The following is a 22,920-nucleotide window of genomic DNA, read 5'->3' as shown; positions in this document are numbered from 1 at the left end:
CTATGAAGTTTGAAGTCAAATGTTTTCAGCTGCATCTGCTTTCAAAGATTAGTGTCAGCTTTTTTGCTTTTACATTTTTATTTTGAATTTAGCTTTACTAATAGTCTAAAACACTGAGAGTTTACCTTTTAAGTCACTGTAATCAAACGGTTTTCTACTGTCTGTGCAGTTCACACAGTCGAGTGTGACAGCAACACTACATCTGGAGTCCAGGGCATGCAGCGCCCCCTGCTGGTCACTGATGGTCACCCCCAACGTTAAAAACGTACTGTGTATTTTAGGAATTATTTCAATAATAACAACTGACAAACAAATGCACTTTGATCATCAAAAGACTGACATAAAATTCAATATACAGTATCTAAGGACAGTTTTATGCACAAGCACCAAGGACATTGTTTGAAAAGTTGCTGATGGAACTAGCGGAAGTGACTAAAAATGACAACCTGCAGACAAAAAAAGTGATCTGACGCACGTAACAACATATCTCCATGTCATTTATTTTCTGCAATGAATTTCAGGTTAGCAAAACTGTGTAAAAGTGAAATTCTTAAAGCAGCAAGCTAATAATTAAAAACCATGTAATGGTACAGTCTGAAACCACTGATGACAGGATTACTGCTGATTCAACAAACTAATCTGCTACAGTGCCATGTAAAAATTTAGGAATCAACTGCATCACCAACAGATATCACATAACTGATGACAAGTATTTCTTTTGATTCATCTGTGAGTGACTGGTTTGTTATTTCAACCAAAATCAGGGCCTGGAACTATAGTTTTGTGCTCCAGGATGCTGAGGCAGCAGCTGTCAGTCAGCAGGACAACGCAGAGGTGAAGAGCACATCTGTCTGACTTCTCTGTCCAGTCGAGTTCTTCAGCAGAGGCCTCTCACCATCACTGCTCCACCAGGCAGAGACAGCTGGTAAAGCACCTTGTGCCTGTTTATAGTGTTGAAAATTTAGACGCAAACTTTTATCATCCTGGTTCCATCTCAGTTCAGCCAGTCCAGATCATCATCGTCCTCTTCATCACCAAACAGAGGGGCTGGGGGGGGGCGCCCTTTCAAGCTCTGGAAACAAACAAGATAAGTGAAAACTTGAATTCTGTCCATCAATGTTGTATTAATGGATTAATTAATGGAGTTTAGTAGTCTTTAAAGACGTATAATGTAGCGATAAAACACCACTGACTGACTCAACATCGAGACAAAACACAAAAGAAGGGCTGGGGTCAGAGGGTGACAGGGAGCGCTGAATCATCTGAGAGCTTAGATGTCCTTCCTCACCATCTCATCCTCTTCTTCCTCTTCACTGGGTGCTGCGGGGGCTTTGGCAGGAGCTGTGTTCTGGAAAAATGGCTCCTCTCCATTTTCCTCACCCATTCCCCCAGTCAGACTGAGAGAATAGCAGAAAAGAGTGGGGGTACGAAAAGACAGCGACAATGAAAGAGAATAGGACCATGGAGGATGAAGCAAGCAAGAAGTGAGTTTGCAGGATTACATGCATTCATTAGTAAAGATGTTACAACTGGAGTCAAGTTAAAGTTAAATGAAATCGTAAATAACAATGAGTTAAGACTGCATCTGACAACATGTGACCAAGTCCACAGGTCAAAACTGGTTGGCCAAGAATAATCTGACACAGTAAACCAGGTCTCACCTCGTGTCCTCTCCTGAACTGTTCTGAAGTGCAGGTGGTGGAGGTGGGTTGGCTGGGGGTCCAAAGGTTTTCTGAGAAGCAGCATTCGCGTCTCCTCCATGACTTATGTCAGCCGTGCTCTCCTTGTCCACCTCACTGCTCACAGCAGCATTCTTTTCTGACGCAGCTTCCTGTTCATCCTCATGTGGTGAACTCTCACCAGGTTCATCATCTGGATCTGCAGACTTCTTGGCGTCTTTTACCTCTGCACAGGATTCATGAACTGAGTGTTCTGCCTGCTCCCGCTCCTGCTCTACCTCAGACTCTGCTGCTGCTGCTGTCTCTTGCTGTTTCACTTCAGTGGATGAAACAGGATGGAGATCAGTGGCTGCTACTGCCTCCGCCTGTCTTTGTGTCTCTGACTCTGTTGCTGTGTCTGTCTCCGTCTCTGCAGCTACTCCCTGATCCATCTGGGTGTCACTGACTTGGTGAGAATCCAATTCAGCCACATGCTCTGCTTCCTCCTTTTCTTCCTCTTTCACTCCTTTCTCTCCATTTACATGTACATTCTGATGAGGTGTCTCCTCTCTTTGTTTCACATCATCACTTTCTTCTTCCTCCTCTTCATTCTTACTCAGACTCAGCGAAGATCTGTCTGTGCGACTGAGCAGCTGCAGGGTTACATTCTGGAAAAAATGATGTCCATATGATTGAGGAAGGTTCACCAAAACATATGCTTGGCACTAGTGTTTTGTTGTACAAAGTCAGGTACAGCCAAGAGTCATTTTTGCCAGTTTCAACAGAAACAACCCCCTCTGAATGAGCAAGCTACACACTGATCTATGCTGACAATGCAAATGACCCTAACCCTAACATGGTTGCTAACAGTTCAAACATGAACAAGCTAGCAGCTGTTAACCTTTCCTTTACAGGGATTTAGACATTTTAAAGCTTGCCTTCACACATGCAAACGTTCCACCAAAATAAGCCATCCATTCACTTCCATGATTCTGTCCAAACTGCCACAGAAAGGCTGCTTTGGTATTTTATGACAAAGGTACTTACCTTAATGGTCGTGACAATGACCCCCAGCACAGCCTGGCCACTGTAAGATTCACTGAGGTCAAACTCCCCTCTCAGAGAATGAAACACTCCGTTCATCACGCGTTTCACCTGCAAGTACACAAAGGTTGTTCTTCCACTGTGAGCCATGATATGCAGCACTAGTCATTATGTGATATGCTCATGTGTCCGTCTCTATAAAAACAAACATAAATAAATGAAAACCTAACTTGTCTACAGCAGGTATCAGTCATGACATAAATTATCTTAAAACTCTGTCACTGGAAAAAATGACAGATTTATTGTTAAAATGTTTATAGCGACATAATCAGTGGTTCTGTTCACAAGGTTATCAAAAAATCATTCTCATGGATTTACAGATGTTTTTGGACAGTGATTAACATGTATCTTGAAATACCATAAAAATAGGAACATCTGCACTTCTTAAAGAAGCGCAAAAACAGAACTTAAATCCTACATTTATGAAGATTCTTCATATTGATTAACATATGTTAGATCTTTGGCTGTAAGCTGTTTATACTGAAAAAAATGGAAAGATTCCAGTGCAAAAATCAAAGCCCTACCTACTATAGAGAGTGTAAGACATTCTAGGCTATACTGCAAATGTAGAGGGCAGGGGAGCCATCAGGTAATCAATAAAAGTGAATCATACTGAATTGGATTTGAACATGTGAGCATTCATCGTACCGTATCCCCTGCAGGTTGTCACTTCCTGTTTGTGGGTGGTGAAAATCCCCCACTGAGAGGGAGGGGCTGAACGCTCAGCCATTCTTCACTGACATCTGGTGGTGGTGATGTGCTATTGCTGATCATTTTTGATATTCACTCTGATGCTCGCAGTGACAAAGTTCCACTCTTTTCATGAAAGCTGGAAAACTGGTGGGACTAATTGTGCGGCACCCTCAGTTATTTGTTCCGGTCGTGCATACAGTGCGGGTGTGCTCGCGTTTGACTCTCACCTCTGCTGCAGTGTCTCCTGAACTCTCTTGCTCTGCCAGTTTCCTCTCCAGTACAGCCACTCTTCTTTCCAGTTTCTCCCTGACAGCTGCTCCTTGTTGCTCCAAGTTTGTGTACTTAAAGAGAATAACAAAGTGATTGTGTGTGTTTGTAGGTGGGATGCACCCAGGAATAAATAGCAGCACACAATTTTCTTGAGAAATGAATAGCAGTTGAATACATAAATGCAATGTCCTATAGAATTCCTGGAAAATGACATCCTTGATGGATGCATTCCCTGCCAATGATGACCATTTAATCTAATTAGAAGCACAGGCTGACTGACAACGACTCGTCCATCTTACTTTTTCCTGAAGGGCCTGCAGCTCTTCAGTCTGCCCGCCGTGTTGTAGTGAACTCTGTTCGTCTGCATCTCTCAACTGCTTCAAAGCCGTAAACTGTTGAGAGTGAGAGTCACACATCATATATTCACATTTACATCACACTACATGACTAACTTCTTGTTTCCAATTATGGTTACTGCAGGTTCAAACTGAGCTCTCTGGTTGCAGCTAACCAGAAAGACACGAAAGCTGTGGTATTTGTGACTGAAGGTATGCTTCAAAAATCAGAAACAAAGTTTGCAGTTTTTTCTTCTACTTTAAGAACTTGAAGCTAATGCTAATGCTTTTTCTACAACTGGTGGTTTCATTTTTCAACAATAGTTACAATAAAAAGATTTAGATAACCAACTGCCCAATTACCTAAAATAGCTGAGTAGTAACTATCTAGCCGATAAAAATGTCAAGGCACTGTGTATTTGTTTTCTTTGGCATAAGCTAGCCTGTGTGTTTTCTGGAACTGTTGAAAAGTCAAAAGTTGTGTTCAAGGATTTTATGTCACCTGACAATGTTCATTAAAAAGGGCAATCAGATGTTAAGACGTTAATGCAGGCCGTACTGAGCCTGCTCTGCATTATGACCTTAACCTAGAAACTTGCCCTACATGAAGATGAAACAAATACATGATAACGTTCTTATATAAAGAAATGACATGATTATTAAAAGGGGTGCTGCAACTTCTTAACGTTGCTGGACTCACAAGAGACAGATTTTAAAAAGAGGTCGAAATATGTACAACAGATGCCAAGATATTAGGACTTTGGATCCTAGCATGGGTCAAGTTCTAAAAACACATTCCCTACATTTCCCACAATGCACCCCTGATGACATCATCAGGGTTATTATTAAAGTAACCATAATGTGTAAAGTTTGAGTTCCTCTACAAGTCAACAATAAGACAAACTCTTTGATTACACTGAATCACAGTGTGTGTGTGTGTGTGTGTGTGTGTGTGTGTGTGTGTGTGTGTGTGTGTGTGTGTGTGTGTGTGTGTGTGTGTGTGTGTGTGTGTGTTGCTTGTCTACCTTTTCTTGGAGCTGGGTTAGCTTGTCCTGCAGAGCATCTCTCTGCTCTGTGACTTCAGCCAGCTCTCTGCTGTGTTTCTCTTTAGCAGAGGTCAACGTCCGTTCACACTTCACCTTCCACTCCTCCTCCAGCTCCGCCTGCATTTGAGACAACTGCAACACATACATGGTACAAACATTAGTGGTGCCACTTCAGATAAAGACTAACAGACCCAAAATATATTTAAGGGAGTTCAGAGACCCATTGGGAATGGCCATTGCATTATCATTCATGCTGCTTCAGTAGTATATTCTGTGCAGGAAGCCCTTCCATTGGATGCTACCTGTTCAGATGCAGCATTGTCAGTGCTGGTCCTGGCTTTGCGCAGTTGAGCTCGGAGGTTGTCCAGCTCCTGCTGGCTGCTCTTGCGGAGCTCCTCCACCTCCTCATCCCGACGCTGACGCTCGGCCTGCCACTTCTTCTTCCTCTCCAAAAGTGTCTGAATGGGAGGGGAACCAACGGCTTGTCAGCATTTATTATTTCACATTCCAGAAACTCCTGTCTGAATTATTTCTTAACAGTTTCAAACAGTTCTGAACAGTCTTGAACATATTATCTTTCTTTCCATGGTGATTTCTGTGTCCTGTGATATGGTGAAGGACAAAACATGAAGCATACTTACTCGTTCTAGACTCTCTTTATCAGTCTTCAGGTCCTGTAGTTCCTCCTCCATGTTGTTGGCTCTCAGCTCTGTCTCTTTGCGTCTTTGCTTCTCTGAGCGGTACTGAGTGTGAGCCCTCTCTGCTGCCTCCTTCAGCTCTGAAACCCATCAACACAGCACTGTAGATTAGTGTTTCTTTACAGTTAACATGGGCTGGACTGACATGGCCTTGGTCACTTAGTGTGTAACATTGTTTGTTTTCAGATTTTCTTTTGGCTTTTGCGCTGCACAGCCGTGCTCTTTGTAAGAGCAGTTACCTTAAATTGATTGCTGATGATCTGACACAAATTAAATTGCGTGCTTATAATAAGAGCTCACTTCTGTCTGCCTGTTTTATCTTATTCTTCTGTGCCATAGAGCTAGCAGGCTGACTCTACCCAGGCTGGACTGGGAGCTCAGAGCTTCGGAGCAGTTTTGTTCTTCACATGGCTAGCACAGGAGTTTTGGACCACTGGGAAGAGGAAGTTTTGGGCCAGGAGTGGGGAATGCTGGCTGGGAGCAACGACAAGTGACAGAACCAGGCTCAGCAGCCTCTACAGACATTATGGCAGAGGCGAAGACACCAAAGACACTGGTGGAGGAAGCTAAGAAGAGAGAGTGCCTGAGCAAGAGGCAAGAGACAGGAGTAAATCTCAGACTGGCTTTCAGTCACTGGTGAGAGCTTCACAAAATAAAAGACTGAGAGACAAATGTTTTTTACTGTTGGACTGCACATCTGGCCATATTTACAACAGTGGAGTATAAGTGAATTGCATTCATCATCAGCACAGACCTTCCAGCTGTGTTTCCAGGGCAGCGACTCGTTGGCTGTGGCTCTCACTGTCCTGCAGCGCTGAGCTCAGTTTACTCTGCAGCTCCACGGCCTTCTGCTGCTGAGCTGAAGCTTCTAGCTGCAGCTGAGAGAGCCGGGCAGTGGATGAAGCCAGATCCTCCGTCAGACGAACCTGGTGGAGTCACAGGTGGATAGGGGGAGGGGTGAGTGGAGGGCATATACCAGTAGCTGTCTACAGTGAAGTAAAACCCAGGGCACACAGAGACAGAGTAACAACAGAGCGACAGCCTGGATGAGTGGCTACTGGTGCTAGTGTTGTGGGCAGCATGACCCTGTGGGGGAAAAATGGTGAGTGATGACTGATGGAGAAGACGGAAGGGAAAAAAGAGGAAAGAAAAGTTAGTTCAAATGTTAATGAAGTATGATATAAACAGGATGATTCTGGTGGCTGTGGTCAGATCTGGGTCAAATAGTAGATCTATATAATTCTTCACATTCTGTGCCACATGTTTGGAAGTGGGGAGTGATCAGGATTAAGACAGTCAGATCAGCTGACCAATACTGAACTGCATCTAAAGGGAAGTCATTTACAGAGACTGTCGAAACTTACTACTGTCTTTACTTTGTCTGCTGAAAACAGCTGTTGATTTGAAGGTTTTTCTTATCTTGCAGATACTATTTGACCCCAGACTACTAGCAGTATACAGAGGAAACAGGCTCACCTGGCCAGAGCCCAGGTCCTGAGGCAGTGCATGCTGAGAAGAGAGAGCAGTGAATGCTAGATTTTCCTCAAGAGGAGCACAGCAAAGAGTGAAGCCCTCATCATTAGCATCAGAACAGGAAAAAGACACTAACTGATTAATTAAATACCAGCCCAAGCCCCACTGACAGTGCTGAATTTAAAGTGTATTACTGAAGTGAAAAGCTTAATGTTAAATTCAGATTACTGCTGCAACGATTAATCGAATAATTGATTAGTTGTTAGTTATTAATTGCCAAGTATTTTGATAATCAATTAATTGGTCTGAGTCATTTTTTAAAAGTCAAAATGACTCCAGCCTCTTAAAAATTTAGATTTTCTGGTTTCTTTACTCTATGACAGTCAGCTGAATATCTTCGGGTTGTGGACAAAACACGACATTTAAGGACGTCATTTTGAGCATTTTCACCATTTCCAGACATTCTATACACCAAACAAGTAATCAATTAATCAAGAAAATAATCAACAGATTAATCGACAATGAAAACAGTCATTAGTTACAGCCCTAAATACGTATAACAATAGAAGATAATGATGCATGTATCAAGTTACAGTGCTATTCCAAATTTATCATCTTGAATGCAGCACAAAATATCAGTGTTCAGTAAGTTTTGCAAAGTCATTTTGTCCATTATGATGATGCTGTGAAAACATAAAAATGGATCTTAAAAATGGAAAACATTCTGCAGGTTGTACCAAAGGACAGAGCTGCATCTTCACACTAGATTTCATCTGCCAGATGGTAACAAAATAGATATAAATAAAACCACTCAGTCTTTAATTAGACAGACATCCATCTGGCCTTGTGCTTTTAGCCTGACAGATACTGGAGTTAATACCGACAGTGATATTTAAAAGTAAATACGTGTGTGTGTGTGTGTGTGTGTGTGTGTGTGTGTGTGTGTGTAGTAACACATATATACACATAAAATATAAATTTAGAAACAGATTAGATATGGTTATAAAAGATTAAGATCTGTACTGAACAGAACATTTTATAAATCTAAAATAAGCATGTCAGTGGTCTCTGCTGGACAAATTAATACTAATAATACAATAATAATAATGTATGACACCAACATGGACATACCTATGATAAAGCAAAATCAGCTTTTAATCTTGGTCCCACCAATGTATCAGTTGACTTCTACTTGACCAATCACGTTGCATAAAACCCAGATCCTCAGTCTGAAGGCACATACACACACTGCAAGCCACTTGGTTGATGTCATGCTGCGTCCAGTATGCTCTGACCACATGCTAATGCACATGCACAAGCAGCAGTCTGCAGCCACAAAGGTCTGATCAAGCATATTACATACATGGCAATACTCTGGTGTATGTGATGGTTTGGATCCACTACAAACTACTATCTTCTGACTAATACTGCAGTTGGTCAGCACTGCAAGAGAGTAAGATCATCCTTGCTACAGTGTGAATGCATCAGTCTCCAGTCTCAGCTGTCCCCCTCTTCACCACTGAAGACAAATCCTCACCTTGTCCTGCTCAGCCTGCAGGAGTCTGGCCTGGCTCTGCTCACTGGTTGACTTGAGGGAGTCGTTCCTCTTTTCCAGCAGCAGGTGACTCTGCTCCATGTGCCTGGACAACCACAGCACAACTACATTACAGACCTATTCAGACTGAAATCCTCCTGATTCCTCCTGAGTCAGTGTGGTCTGTTGTCACCATTAGTCCAACCAGATGCAATACGAAGGAGACACTGACAATTGAAACCTTTCTAGTCTTCAGTCTTGTTTCCATCTTGCTTTTTTAATCCACCAATTGCATTTTAAACAAAATCAATAATAAATAAACCAATAATAACATAAGACACATAATGGTGGCTTCAAACAGAAGAGCTCCAGACTATCATGTGACAGAGATCGTACTGTATACATTTCTACGCAGTAGAAATAGTGGTAGGACATGATGTTTTGGCCTTCTGTCAGCCATAATTGGGACATTTCCAGCTCACCTCTGGTTCTGATTGATGAGCTCTCCAATTTTATGGTTTTGCTCCTCAATGCGACTGCTTTTCTCAAAGACTTCCTTTCTTAAACATTCATTTTCCTAAAAACAGAAAGTGACACACAACACGGTTTGATTTGAAGTCCCAATACACCAAAAGATGCAATAAGAGAATCAGTATTTGTGTTATAAAAAGAGACGAAGAAAAAACACGAGTAACAGAGCCTCAAACAGCACAAGGCACTGTACTATTGAGGGTGTACCTGGACAATTCTTTGGATGTTATGCATGATCATGGAGGTTTCCATCGGCATATTAGGCACGCCCATGGAAAGACTTCCTTGCCTCTGAAGGTCATCTATCTGTTTAAGGAACAGAAAAACAAGAGCCAGACATAAAGCGCCAGTCAAAGTTTAAATACGCCTTCTCATTCAACGGTTTTTCTGTGTTTGAACTCTTTTCTACATTATAGATCAATACTGAAGACATTAAAACTATGAAATAACACACACTGTGTGGAATTATGTGGTGACCAAAAAAAGTGTGAGCAAAGCTGAATATTGTAGATCCTTCAAAGTCGCCCCCTTTCACTTTGATGACACACTGTTGGCCTTCAGCTTCAGGAGGAAGTGACCTGGAATGCTGAAGGAATTCCCGTATATGCTGAGCACTTGTTGTCTGCTTTTCCTTCACGCTGTGGTCCCACTCATCCCAAACCGTCTCTGTTGGGTTCAGGTCAGGTGATTGTGGAGGTCAGGTCATCTGATGCAGCAGTCCATTACTCTCCTTCTTGGTCGAATAGCCCTCACTCAGCCTGGAAGTGTGTTTTCTGTCATTGTCCTGATGGTCAACAAATGAAGCACAGACCAGATGGGATGGCATGTGCTGCACAATGCTGTCGCCGCCATGCTGGTTAAGTGTGCCTTGAATTTTGAACACCACCAGCAAAGCACCCCAACACCATCACACCACCTCCACCACCTCCTCCACCTCCTCCTCCTCCTCCTCCTCCTCGTTTCACAGTGGGAACCACACATGCAGACACCTTCCATTCACCTTCTCTGCATCTCATAGACACAGTGGTTGGAACTTATCAGACCAAAGTACCAATTTCCACTGGTCCAATGTCCATTCAACCATGAAGACCTGATTCTAGCAGTCTCCTCTGTGATGCTGATGTTGAGGTGTGTCTGCTATTTGAACTCTGTGTGGGTTCTAATCTGAGGTGCCATTAATCTGCGATTTCTGAGGCTGGTAACTGTAATGAACTTCCCTGCAGCAGAGATAACTCTTGGTCTTTCTTTCCTGTGGTGATCAGAGCCAGTTTCAAAATAGTGTTCTTTGAGAAATTTGATGTCTTCAGTATTAAACTACAATGTAGAAAGTAATAAAAATAAGGAAAAGGAGCATTAAAATGGTAAAATTGGTACTGTAGCACCTTTCTGTTAAAGCTCCTTAATGAACACATCTCTGCACATAGAGTTCATACCTTTGAGGCCAGCTGGTCCACTTTATCTGCTACTTTTGTGACAGATAACCGGATCTCTGTGTTGTGTTGTCGGGCCTCAGTCATCAAGAAGGAAGTCACATCATTGGAGCCTGAAGAAAACAGCATGATCACAACAGGGTGTGTCATTTGTAACAGTTTCACTTCTTAAACACAAAACTGTCATGCAGCTGTGTAGTATTATTGACTATCGAGGGTGCTGTGCAGAACTGCATCATGAAATGGTCAAATGGACCTGATAGTCACTCTATAATCTATGTCTATATTATATATATATGTGTGTGTGTGTCCCTCACCCATGTATGGGACAGTTTGTGCAGGGTAGACCTGGCCAACGGGCTGCAGCTGAGACGGAGCCACAGAGGTTTGTGTGTAGGAGTAAGGCTATGAAATAACATAATGCAAAGATATAAGGAGATATTTCCAGATGTGTTCATATGTAGGTACTGATGATACGTTAGTATTTAATGTGGTGAAATGTCACCTGAAAGGCGTGGCTGCTGTCTGGCAGCCCAGGCTGTGGGGCAACAGTTGTCATAACTGGAACTAAGGCAGAAGGTGGAGCAGTGTGAGGATGAGGATGCACTGCAGGAAAAACATTAGAACTTAACAGATCACATTTAGGGAATTCATCAAGAAATTGTAAAAATACTCTCCACTATCATAAGAAAATTGTGTTCTGTCTTTGTGATCCTAAACCGCAGGAAAAATCTATATTATCAACATGTGGAAGAAGTTTACCGTGTATTGAAGCTGGAGCAGCAGTGGATATATGCACTGGAGATGGAGCTGCAGGCCGATCCTTCGCTCTGCTGCCACTGGTGTCCTGGACATGAACACATTGTGGCAGATACTCAGTAAAGACACCAGATATGGCAGATCAGGGCCACTCCAGCTATTTTGCATTGTATTTCCATTATGTTGGGCCATTTGCAAAAGACAGGTTAAAAAAATCAATTATCAGTGCAGGAGAGGCTGTGAAGTTTGCATGTTCTTCCCGTGCATGCGTGGGTTCTCTCCGGGCACTCCGGCTTCCTCCCAAGAACCAAAAACATGCTCATTAGATTAACTGGTGACTCTAAATTGCTCCTAGGTGTGAGTGTGAGCGTGAATGTTTGTTTGTATATATATGTTGCTCTGTGATCGGCTGGCGATCTGTCCAGTGTGTACCCCGCCTCTCGCCCGTTGACAGCCGAGATAGGCTCCAGCCCCCCCGCGGCCCAGAAAGGGATAAGCGGCATAGAAAATGGATGGATGGATGGGGACGCTAAGGTGGCCTGAATGAAAGCTGCTGAAGTATGGGTTAGGCTCCAAAAACACTGGGTCCTACACTTCCCATAATGCAATTCAAAAGTGTTATTCATTGGACCCTCCCTGGCTGGGAAATTCCCACATTCCCTTTGCTACATGTCGTCCCCTCCCTCTTTCCTTAGCTGCAATATCCAATAAAGGCAAAAATAAAGAAAGAAATAAAAGCCCAAGCACAGATCGCTCCAGTGATGTCATTATACAGCTGTATTCGCTGTACTACACGGCAGCATTCTAATACGCCCATCACCTGTAAACTGATTTTAACAAGTCCAAATGAAATCAGTGGAGTGTCCTGTAAGAATATTCATTAAATACCAAATTTTTAAGTCAGTCTTTTTCACAGAAGGCGTTTTGATGTGAAGAGCACAGGTGTAAATAATCAAATGGATAATTGTTCAATTCCATTTAGCTGATGCAGTTTCAGGCTCCTGGTATTGTTGGCTGGCTCACTATCAACATTTACTGGGAGACCTGAATAGAAGAGAGCCGTTGTTAATGTTATTAGTAACACCTGAGCTTTTCCCACCACAAGTCACAAAGTGTGCTGTGAAAAAGGCCCATCAATGCTAAGCTGTGTGCTGTGCTGCAACTGCATCGATCCACTAATCAATTAATACTCATCATTTAAATTAATTCTAAAGTATCAAACGTGTTAGCTAAAGGTTCTTTGTCAGGCTGCTAAATTTCTCTTCTACCATTGTAAGTTGAATACTTAGACTGTTTAGTCTCCTGTGACTTGTGGAGGGCATTAAGCATTTCTCATATTTTTGACATTTCATATACAACATAGTTAACTGACTCGTTGGAAAATAATCAACTGATCAATTAGGGATGGGAATCGAGAACCGGTTCTTTTTGAGAACCGGCTCCCAGTGGCTCAATTCCTTGGAATCGTTAGCCTGCCTGGTTAACGTTGCATTGTTTTGGTTTAGAACGGAGCCGATATGGCGTCGAGGCAGAAACGCTCAAAAGTATGGCTATATTTCACGTGAAAAGATGACACCAGGGCCACTTGCAACACATGCAAAGTTTCCATTTCTTCAAAGGGGGGAATTCCTCCAACATGAAAATATTTGTCCACACAGCATGCAATTCATTTGCAGGAATGTCATGTGTTTGATACGCTACTTAGCGACGCTTGTGAATCTAGCGGCAGAGCAAACACCAGAGCGTCATCTGTTATTAGTAATGAGGGTAATGTTGAACTCTTACAAGCCGTGTCTGCTGTGTTAAGGTTAGCACCATTTCACTGTAAACTGCTTTCGCCATATGAATAATCTCCATGTCCCTCCATCAAATTTAGATGACGATGACTGCCAGAGTCAGGCTGGCTCAGAGGCTGCAGCGGACACCGGCAGGCCTCGCGCACCTCTAACCACTCCTTCGCTGAGGCAGGGAAGAGTAAAATGACCGAGACGAGGATAAAGGAATGTCACAGAGCTGTCACTAGATTTGTGGTGAAAGGTTTGCACGTTTTTGCCACTGTAGATGCCCCTGAATTTCGGTAGGTTCATTCGTTGCATTTTATCTGGCATATCTGTTCAAATGAAAATCAAATTCTGTCAGAGTTGCATGTTGCTATTTTAACCAGTGGAGTTCTGCTTCATTCAAGACACTTAACACAAACAAACCCATTTGTACTCTTTTATATCCTCACCCAATGAGAATCGATAAGAAAATCGATAAGGAATCGGATCGATAAGCAAAATCGATAATGGAATCGGAATTGTTAAATTCTTATCAATTCCCATCCCTAAGATCAATCAATCAAATGCTTCTTTAGTTGCCCCATTAGGAGCATGATTACAGTACAGTGAATGTGTTTCAATGCCTTCAAACACACTGTAATTTAATCATCTTCAAAAAAAGACTCAAACAGAAAGTGATACTGTGACGCACACATCACGTCCTTTTTTGGCGATATGCTGACATTCTGTTGGTTGTGGGCCAACAGTAGCTGCATTTCCATTACACCTAGAAATGCGATAAACCTAAATATCGCAATAAAATACTGGTAATGGAAACACCTATATTTCGAAAATCCTCTCAAATATCGCAAAAACATTTTTACGCTCTCATGAGGTGGTTTTTCAGACGTGTCGATTTAAAAGTGTATCGCAAAAGTGTAATGGAAACACTTTTTTCGCATTTACATGTCGCATCTGGTGCCACAAGAGGTTCAAGAACATCGCAAAGCTCGTTGAACGTGGCCCGGGTCATCCGAAAATGTTGTATCCACAGTTCGTCTGTGAATTCCTCATTTACAATCTTCTCCCAGAAATCCCTTATTCGTGGCCGCTGCCACACATAAGGGCTTCGCCTTTGAACAGTTATACGTTGCCTCCGCCTTCTGTTCATAATAAGTACAGCAACAGCCGTAGCGGCTCCTGAGATCAGTGTACCGAGACGCATAACGCTTTCGGCCATCTTCCAGTCTCGCGGGACGGCCGAGAATTTACGAGAATTTCGGTTAGTTCGCAAAACACCGTTCAATGGAAACACCTGCAAGTAGCACTTGAACTTTGTCGAAATTTCAGAAATATCGCTTTTATTTTGCGAACAACTGTAATGGAAACGCAGCTACTGACTGGGTGAATAAAGGATAGCTGAATGATTAATGGACCAGTGTGTAGGTTTCAGTGACATCTAGCGGTGAGGTTGCACACTGCAACCAACACAATACCATTCGCCTCACTCTCACCTTCCAAGCCTGTAGGAGAATCTTCAGTGGTCTGTAAAAACACAAAAAATGCAAAAGGATTTAGGGCCAATAGATGGTCCTAAATCCTCCACCCTGGACCTTCAAACTGTGTCATCTTTTTCAGACACATATGTGGGTTTCTATGTCATCATAAAAAAAACTTAAAGCAATTTAGAGCATTTGAGTGGGCTTCAGACTAAAGGATGGGGCTGGTGTTATTCTAGAATTATTTTATCATTGCCAATAAATCCCATGAAAAGATGACCTGACTAGTCGTCAACCCTGAGCCCAGTGCTTCCGACCAAAGACAAACATCTTAAAAATGGCTCACAAATTTATAGTGTTGTTTGTAAATGATTTCCTAAAACAGCTAGTCACTGAAGTTTTGTTGAGAACCACTGCTCTAGAGAGTATTTCAGGCAGCAGGCTGGTGTATTTGAGACTGTGTCAGGATAAAGTACAGTGTGTGTGTTCATGGTAATGAAGGAACATGTCATGATGTGTCAGGCCTTGGACACACACAAAACACTGGTTAGTAGGACACATTCATTGGTTTTGGCCTTTTCATGAACTTTTTTGACAATAGGAAATACAGAATATCAGCACACTTTTTCATCAACAGACCCACCTCAAGCTCAGAGTCACTGGATTCAGGCTGGCTAGCCACGCCTGTCAGAAAGGGCAACATGGGCTGGCCCATCTTTGCCATGCGAGAGATCAGCTTGGCTTTTGTGGCGTCTGGATTCTGAAGTTAGAAAAGTAAGCAACCCATCAATAAAGCTGCTAAACAACTGACGGCAATTAATATCGCAGTACGTCATTAATAAGAAAAAAAGCAGAGTGGATGCTCACTGCCAGCTGCTCACTGAGCGAGTTCGACTTTGAACGAAGCGGTGGCTCCCTGGAACAACAAGAGATGGTCAGAGAGAAATGAGCTTATGTGACGAAAGAATTAAGAATGATGATGATGATAAAGATTTCCTGAGGCTTAACGCTCACCCTGGTATGCCTGAGGCTGAACCACTTGTCTGCACTGAGGGCTCTGGGTCCAGATTCTCCACACTGGGGGCTGGAGAAGGAGCAGGAGAGGGAGCAGCAGAGTCTCTGGAGCTAGCACTAGCCCGATCAGACCCACTGTCCTTGGAAAACTTCACCTAAAGCCCAAAACAAACAGAATCAGCTTCATTTCACACCTCAACAACATTACAAGCAACTTGGAGTAAAGAGGTCGTGACAGAAGTATTCACGTGGCCCTCGAATGATCAGGTGATTCAGAAAAAGTCAGATACAAGAGAGATGAGGGAAGGATGTAGAAAACTGTTCAGTGGGTGTTACCCGTCGAAGCTCTGATTCAAAAATAAGAGTGCTGTTAGACGGGACACGGTTGGGGACTCCCTTGGATCCATAAGCTAGGTTGGGTGGGACGACAATGAGACGACGGCCTGCCTTCTTCATGCCCAGCATGCCTTCCTCCCAGCCCTGGTCACCCGGAGAAGCACAGGAAGAGGGATCATGAGGTAATAACATAATAGCAGGGCAGTGATGAACATGATGCAGTCACAGTTTAGGCTGGTCATTTAAAGCTCGGCTGGTTTACTTCAAAACACAGTGTTAGCACATTTTTCTCTTTCAATTTAGTCATTAAGATAGGCCACTAGTTTGTTTCTTCAGACTTTATTTTCCATTTTTACTTTTGACATTGGGGGAGGAAGTAACTGGTGCACACATTCAGGGGAGCTAGTCCTGTAGATCGTTTCAGATGAGTGCACTGCAGTGTTTGCTCAGTGTTTGAGTTCAATGGAAAAGTCAACTCATGTTCGAGTGACTCTACTGATAATTCATATGATGATCTCCCTGGCAAACAGTGAGCCAGCATCGTGGTACAGAGTTCAGCCCAAAGACAGCTGGTTAGGCCACTGATCTCGCTTCGTCATACAGGCCCCAGAATGATAGATCAACAAAATGTTGATGTCCTGTAGCTGCAATGTTTTGTACATGATGTTTAAGTCTAATCTTTAGTTAATTTAGAAACTTATCTTAACAATTTCAAATGTTCCTGGGCAAAATGACCATATCTACACAATCACATTTCTCTTGTTTGTCCTCTGAATGCACCAACATGTGACATCCAAGCATCCTCACATTATCAATATCACAGTATCTGGAAATAAGAAATGTCGCAATGAAACATGTGGAGTACAGTATGTATGTGAAAATAACTCTACATTTTTAAAAATGAAGCTAACACAAGAGGATACCACCAGACTGAAAAATAATAAAGTACAAAAACTAGAAGTCAATCTGAATATTTTCTAACATTATAGTGATTGTATTAAAAGGTGTGTGACTGCCCTTGAGCCGCTATTTATTCAGAACAGTATGTTTCGACTCACTTTGATGACTTTCCCCGCTCCAACTTTCAGTCGTAGCAACTTGTCTTTGTTGTGGTTGGAGTCAAAAACCTGAAATCATATTTAAGATTCGGTGAGTTGAGTGCCATCAAGTCCGGAAAATCTACAGGACCTGGGGTCAAATTGATGGAATAATGACTGAAGTGTGCGACCTGTCCAATGGCGTGGTCCTGCAGGAGCCAGCCTGTGTACACCACCTCCAGAGAGTCTCCGTTCTCCACCGCCTGGCCCTCACCAAGACTCAGATCCTGAACCACCACAGTATCTAAGGAGGCTGCACTGTTTGCTTTCGCCAAACACACCTGACACACACCAAAGGGAAGAAGTCACTGTCCGTTACATAACTCATGTCATCTGGTGAAAACTTGTATAACCGCATGTCAGAATGACAAAGGGGTTTAGATCACCTCTTTGCAGAAGTCTGACGAAGTTTTCTCTGATTCAAACATGAGGGACCAGTTCTGCCTCTGATCATCATAAAAAGTGCAGTAGTTGTTCGGCTGTACCTGCGGGAGAGAAAGAACATGTGGTCCAGAAGACAGAAAAGACAAGATGGCAAACACTTGAGCTCATTTGCGTCATTTTTTCACCAGGCACACATCAGTCATCTGCTTATTCACAGCAGCTTGCATCAAAGTTTACATGTGAGAAACTGTCATGGATGTGGAATCTGTAGAGCAGTGAATTCTGACATGTTGTTCCTGTTGTTATGTTTCCAGTAACTTATCTACCCAGTGACACACTGAAGTGAGTTTGGAGTGTGCTGCTGCTTTTATTTTAATTTTTATATATTCAAAAAAATACAACAAGTTTAAGTGGAATAAATCTTCTTGCTTTGGCATTTTGATTGGGGATGTGCACGATTAGTTAACTGGCTGATTAAACTTTGCTACCCTTGCTAGCAGGTGCCAGAAAGACTAGTCAGTTAAACTTGTTTTACTAATGAACACATTTAAATTACAGGATAAGTGTTCATAATGCACAGCAGGGTTTCAGTAATCCAGTAATTACTGTTTTTTGGCTGGGAAAATCTACTGAAGTCTGATATTTAAATCTCTGTAGTCATAATGTCTGGTGAAATTAATTCCAGAGTTAGATGTGAAAATATCCTGGCTTCACAAACTCTTTTTCCCTGCTACTTCTCTGTCTTCCCTCGCTCTCGCTCCTCAACCGAATCCATGAACAATGGGTTTATTTTGACCAAACCAGAGGTGGTGATTGTTGGAACAGTGAAAGACAAACAAAGCAAATTTTGATCAGTTCTATTTTGTTCCTGTCAAGTTTGAATGAAGTGCTTTACAATGATAAAAATACTACTTCTGCAAAAGGAGTCAGGTGGCTTAAGCAAGAGCAACATAGAGGCCGCTTCGGTTCAACAAGAAGGATCTTACTCTTTAAATATAAGGGATCCTTTCTATAAAAATCTGAGCCTGTCAGTGATAAAAGCAAGCACTTTTAGTTGACGTACACTGAGGGTGCACAAATGCATGGAGCCCGTTCACACATATGCATTCGACATTCTTTCTGTCTCTACTCACCGTGAAAACAAAGCCCACATGGATCTTGGCAGCTGTCACTTGTTTCTGCTGGCTCAAGTACAGAAGCAGCTTGTACTGTACAAAAGAAGTGGGGCATTATACATAAAAATCAAAAGTCACACCAATAATCTCAAACAAGTGACCAATTAGCAAAGCTCCAACCTCTTTTGTTGCGTGGTTGCCCAGTACGGCTGCTCCCAGCTTGCCCTGCTTCACATACTGTCCGTTAGTACTGAACATGGGACAAGAAAGGCAGAAAGGCTTTTCACCTGACTTGCTATAAGATGATTTGGAGAGTCATGACTTGATTTATGCAGCTGATTGTGGAATTCATTTTCATATCATGAAGCTGAAAAATTCAACAAAACACAACATAAACGGGGTCCTTACTATCTGAAGGTTTGGGCTGCTGTGGCAAACAGCACTGCAGGAGCTCCAGGTGCTGCCGCTGGTTTCTGGGTAGCTGGTGCTGTAAACGGACAAAAGACATTCATTCTGCCTCCACATTGTGGCTGAATCTGATGCTATTAATGTCTCTGTTCTGATGGTCTCACCTGAATTGGAGCTCTTTCTGGGCTGTTTCGGTGCTGTGTACTGGAAAGACTCGTTCCCCTGACTGGCTTCCTGGTCTAGTCCAAACAGGGAGGCCAACTTGGCCCTGCAAGGAGATCGAGCGTTAAGATCTACCTATAGTTATGTTTGCCATGAAATGTACGATCCACTCCATGGTTACACTCCCAGAATAAAAATACCCTGGCCGCAGAAACACATCAAGACATGACGTCTGAAGCAGCGCTGACTGTGCAGTCAGGCTAGTTCCTACTCACAAGTGTAAAGCCTTTCCTCTTCATTCCAGGGATCTCAGGAGTTACTGTGGCTGCCTGTCACACTTCAGCTTCCAACACCATTTTAATCCACATGAAGGTTTAAAAGTCAAATACGTAATAGGCTACATTATGTGCATTCTAGCTGCACAAACTTACTAAAAAATGTCCACACAACTGTGGAGCTGCATCTTCATAATCAATCAAACAGTCTTTTTTTTGGGTGAACCAATGTCATTTATTCTACAAAATGTCAGAAAGGGATTTAGACAATTGTTCTGAGCCAAAGAGATGTGATGAAATATTTTGTCATTTAACAAATGACAAACAAACAAACAACTCACAGTCCACTTAGCAGCATAAACTGGAAATGTTACCTCATCCCATGGTCTTCAGTTTCAGACTGAACTTTCCTCTATGAATTTTATGTCATTTGCACTGTTACTAAACTGAGAGAAGCAGCAGGTCCTCATGTTTGAGGGACTGCAATCAGCAAACTGTTTTGATTTTTGCCCGACTAATGACTTAAACAAGTAATCAAATATCAAAAGTGATGGTGATTCATTTTCTGATGATTGACTAATCCACAAGAACTGTAGTGCACAAACAACCAGACCATTACTACACCATCACATGCTGCAACTTCGTCACATCGACTACCTCAATCACAGGCACCAATCTCATTGTTTTCAACACACAGGAACAAACCTGCAAGGCTAGACCAACATTTCTGCAAAGTGTCTGTGGTTTCAAAACAAGACAAGTTTTGGAAATCTGTCCAGCTAACTGTACTGACCCCTGGAACTCCTTCCACTGGTAATCATTGGTATCTCCAAAAACAGACATGTTGAAAGCCTTTAGGCCTTCATCCCCGATGGTAAGGAACTGGGATGAGGAGGGCCAATCTGTTTGCATGTGTGAGTTAAAATCCTCTCAGTGTACGTTCCAACGCCTCTATGCTGGGCTGCCCCTGTTCTCTCGGTCGCCCGTGCAGTCACACCACTGTGGGAGATTCAACAGCATAGCAGAGGAAGAAGCTGAGCAGCTCCGACTTCGTGCTGGGTTTCCACTGAGCAGAGACGGGCTGTGGCAGAAGCCTTCACTTTACTCCTCTAACAGGCAGCATGTGAGAGGAATTAGCCGCCATAACACTCCTCCCTCCGCTGGCTGCTTATTCCACCAGCTCCTACACACTGTGCTGCCATCGCAATGGCCTGAAAACGTGGCAAAGCTGTAACTAAACGCTTCACAATTGAGAGACATGGGACATTCATAGTCACGGAGTGTGTCAGAACACAGTGGTCACACTTTAGATTCCTGAAACAGCTCATGTGTCAACGTCACAACTGAATAACCTACACATAAACGCCGATTTTCAACAAATGAACTGTTTCCTTCTTCACTTTATACGCTGGCAGCCTTTGAGTGCTTGGACTTGGCTCTGAAACACTGTACTTTGATAACAGGGATTCTGGTTATTAATACAGTAGTTGAATATGTCAATGGAGATATGAAGGCATGTGATGAGCAGATCAGATGTGCAGTGGATGTGAAATCAGTGAAGCTGTGTCTTGCTATAAAGACGAGCCATGTTTTGAATTGTCCGCAGTGAAAACACTTTGTGGCTGCTGTGGCTCTGAGCTTTCCTGGACTGTCCGCACCAGCACAGAGTTAACTGTCGTACTAGGAAAGACTTTTAGAGCTATCAAACGTGATTTTCCAATTCGGCACATACAATATGACCTTCAGAGTGAAGTTAACTTAATTTATATCGAATTTCATCGTGCTGAAATGAAAGCGCTTCTTTTGGTATTTTTGTGTAAACAATTACTGGCAACAAAAACTTCATTTTAAAACATTAACTGAAGTATGTGTTTCATTGTGAAAAAGTCTAAGTCAGCCTAATAAGAGAAGAATTCACCAAAAATCACGGAGGCTTTAGGCTATTTTCTAAAAGACATGACCTACAAACAAGGTCGCAATAAATGAACAAATATCAAATCAAATTTGGTCCATACAGCACAGCAGCTAGCTTAATGCTAGCTAAAGCTGCTCAGCTAGTTAGCATGTAGCCTGACAGCATTACCTTATTTTAACAAACAAACTCACCCTCCGCTGGGGGACATGAAGTCCCCGTCTTCATCGTCTCCGCCGAACATCTTTTGAGCGTGAAGCCTTTTCTTATAAGACAAAACAAATGCACAGATCAGTTAGCAGTTTTTACATGGCTATTTTTTTTAACCATGACTTCCCCTTCCTGTTTGTGGTGGAATCAGCTGACTTTCCACCTGATCCGAATTCAATTAGCGGCAGCTACCACTGGAGGGCGCTAAAGACTATTACAGGATTTCAAATGACTCCCCAAAGGTAGCGTGCTCATTACAGGATTTAGTCCTGAGGAGGAAGGCAGCACAAGGTCATCCTGAGTTGAAAGTGCTGCTTAGTCATCAAGAGTTCACACTAAGGAGATGCTGCTCTGTAGTCAACCACAACCTCTGACCTCACAGAAGGGCACAGAGGACAGAATTTCTTAATATAGAAGCAGTACTGAGTGGTGTGAATGGCACTGGCATTAACAACAAATGAATGAAGGAATAACAACTGAATTCCTCCCACACATAAATACTATTCAAAGTCAGATTTGGAAGAGAGAAATTAAAAATAAGTTATATCAGAATAAGTTTTATATTTCTATTCTATCCATTGAATCCTCTCATTTCAACATGTGGATGTGATGTGGCTAACTGATATTATTTGTTACTATGACAATATCTATAACTCTATGTTATTGGAAAAATCAAAATCTCCCCCATAGATCTGTTTCTATTAACTGCAATTATTTTTTATTTACTATTTACAATTCAACTTATTCTAATACTTTTTAAACTTATTACTGTATTGCATTTTATGAATACTTTTATATTATAGAGTTGACTGTCATCTGTGCTGTTATATTTCTTGTGTACTCATTTTATAACTAATGCGATATGTGCACTTTCCTTTATAAAGTCTTGTAAAAAGTTTCATTTCACCAAATGAAAATAGTTTTCACTGAGTCTGTGGCATTTCAGACTTTGTATGCCATAACAAACAGAAAGTGTTGGTGTGCTCTCACCAACCTGTTTTCAAATGTTTTCCTATCATCATGGCAAAAATAGATCTCATTACGTTCACATAAACACAGCCACATTTCCTACAGTCACTTTTAATTCAGTCTAAGGCTCATGCCTTCCTTCTTTGCCAAGTTCATTAAAAGAGCTATATTGCTTGGCTGAACTCCAAATAGCATTTTGATCTGTCATAATACCGTGTCAGTCCTGGCAACACATACATCTAATACAA

At 42.3% G+C, this 22,920-nt stretch overlaps 1 protein-coding gene across 3 annotated transcripts; it reads right to left on the bottom strand.

Annotated features, from left to right (window-relative positions):
- Window positions 1-477: 477 nt before the first annotated feature.
- fkbp15b (FKBP prolyl isomerase family member 15b) lies at window positions 478-21,862 on the bottom strand. Of its 3 annotated transcripts, XM_070963918.1 has the most exons (30): window positions 21,688-21,862; window positions 19,309-19,412; window positions 19,145-19,223; window positions 18,917-18,986; window positions 18,755-18,829; window positions 17,624-17,722; window positions 17,369-17,518; window positions 17,199-17,267; window positions 16,141-16,284; window positions 15,805-15,959; window positions 15,658-15,706; window positions 15,434-15,550; window positions 11,535-11,619; window positions 11,278-11,378; window positions 11,090-11,177; window positions 10,776-10,885; window positions 9,550-9,648; window positions 9,294-9,388; window positions 8,815-8,917; window positions 7,281-7,313; window positions 6,559-6,730; window positions 5,748-5,884; window positions 5,409-5,564; window positions 5,086-5,238; window positions 4,025-4,117; window positions 3,683-3,796; window positions 2,706-2,813; window positions 1,662-2,326; window positions 1,289-1,397; window positions 478-1,072 (listed from the first exon to the last, which is right to left on the bottom strand). In XM_070963918.1, exons 1-30 carry the CDS (start codon window positions 21,735-21,737, stop codon window positions 995-997), a joined length of 3,660 nt encoding a protein of 1,219 aa, XP_070820019.1. In that variant the 5' UTR covers window positions 21,738-21,862; the 3' UTR covers window positions 478-994. The 3 variants fall into 3 exon arrangements, with proteins under 3 accessions (XP_070820019.1, XP_070820020.1, XP_070820021.1); XM_070963919.1 differs by lacking the exon at window positions 7,281-7,313; XM_070963920.1 differs by lacking the exon at window positions 1,289-1,397 and having other exon boundaries at window positions 484-1,072.
- Window positions 21,863-22,920: the final 1,058 nt, after the last annotated feature.

The sequence above is a fragment of the Chaetodon trifascialis genome, chromosome 6 (genome assembly GCF_039877785.1).
Source record: "Chaetodon trifascialis isolate fChaTrf1 chromosome 6, fChaTrf1.hap1, whole genome shotgun sequence".
Classification (NCBI taxonomy): Eukaryota; Metazoa; Chordata; class Actinopteri; order Chaetodontiformes; family Chaetodontidae; genus Chaetodon; species Chaetodon trifascialis.
The sequence above is the reverse complement of the archived record's forward strand: the minus strand, read 5'-3'. Positions and strand labels throughout refer to the sequence as shown.

What these genes read in the sequence shown, in the direction of transcription:
- fkbp15b (XM_070963918.1), bottom strand. Translation starts at nt 21,737, where the DNA reads ATGTTCGGCGGAGACGATGAAGACGGGGACTTCATGTCCCCCAGCGGA. An exon ending in TGCAGGCTGAGCAGGACAAG is followed by an intron (nt 7,314 to 8,814) that starts GTGAGGATTTGT and finishes CTCTCTTCTCAG; the next exon opens with CATGCACTGCCTCAGGACCT. An exon ending in ATAAAGAGAGTCTAGAACGA is followed by an intron (nt 5,565 to 5,747) that starts GTAAGTATGCTT and finishes CCTCCCATTCAG; the next exon opens with ACACTTTTGGAGAGGAAGAA.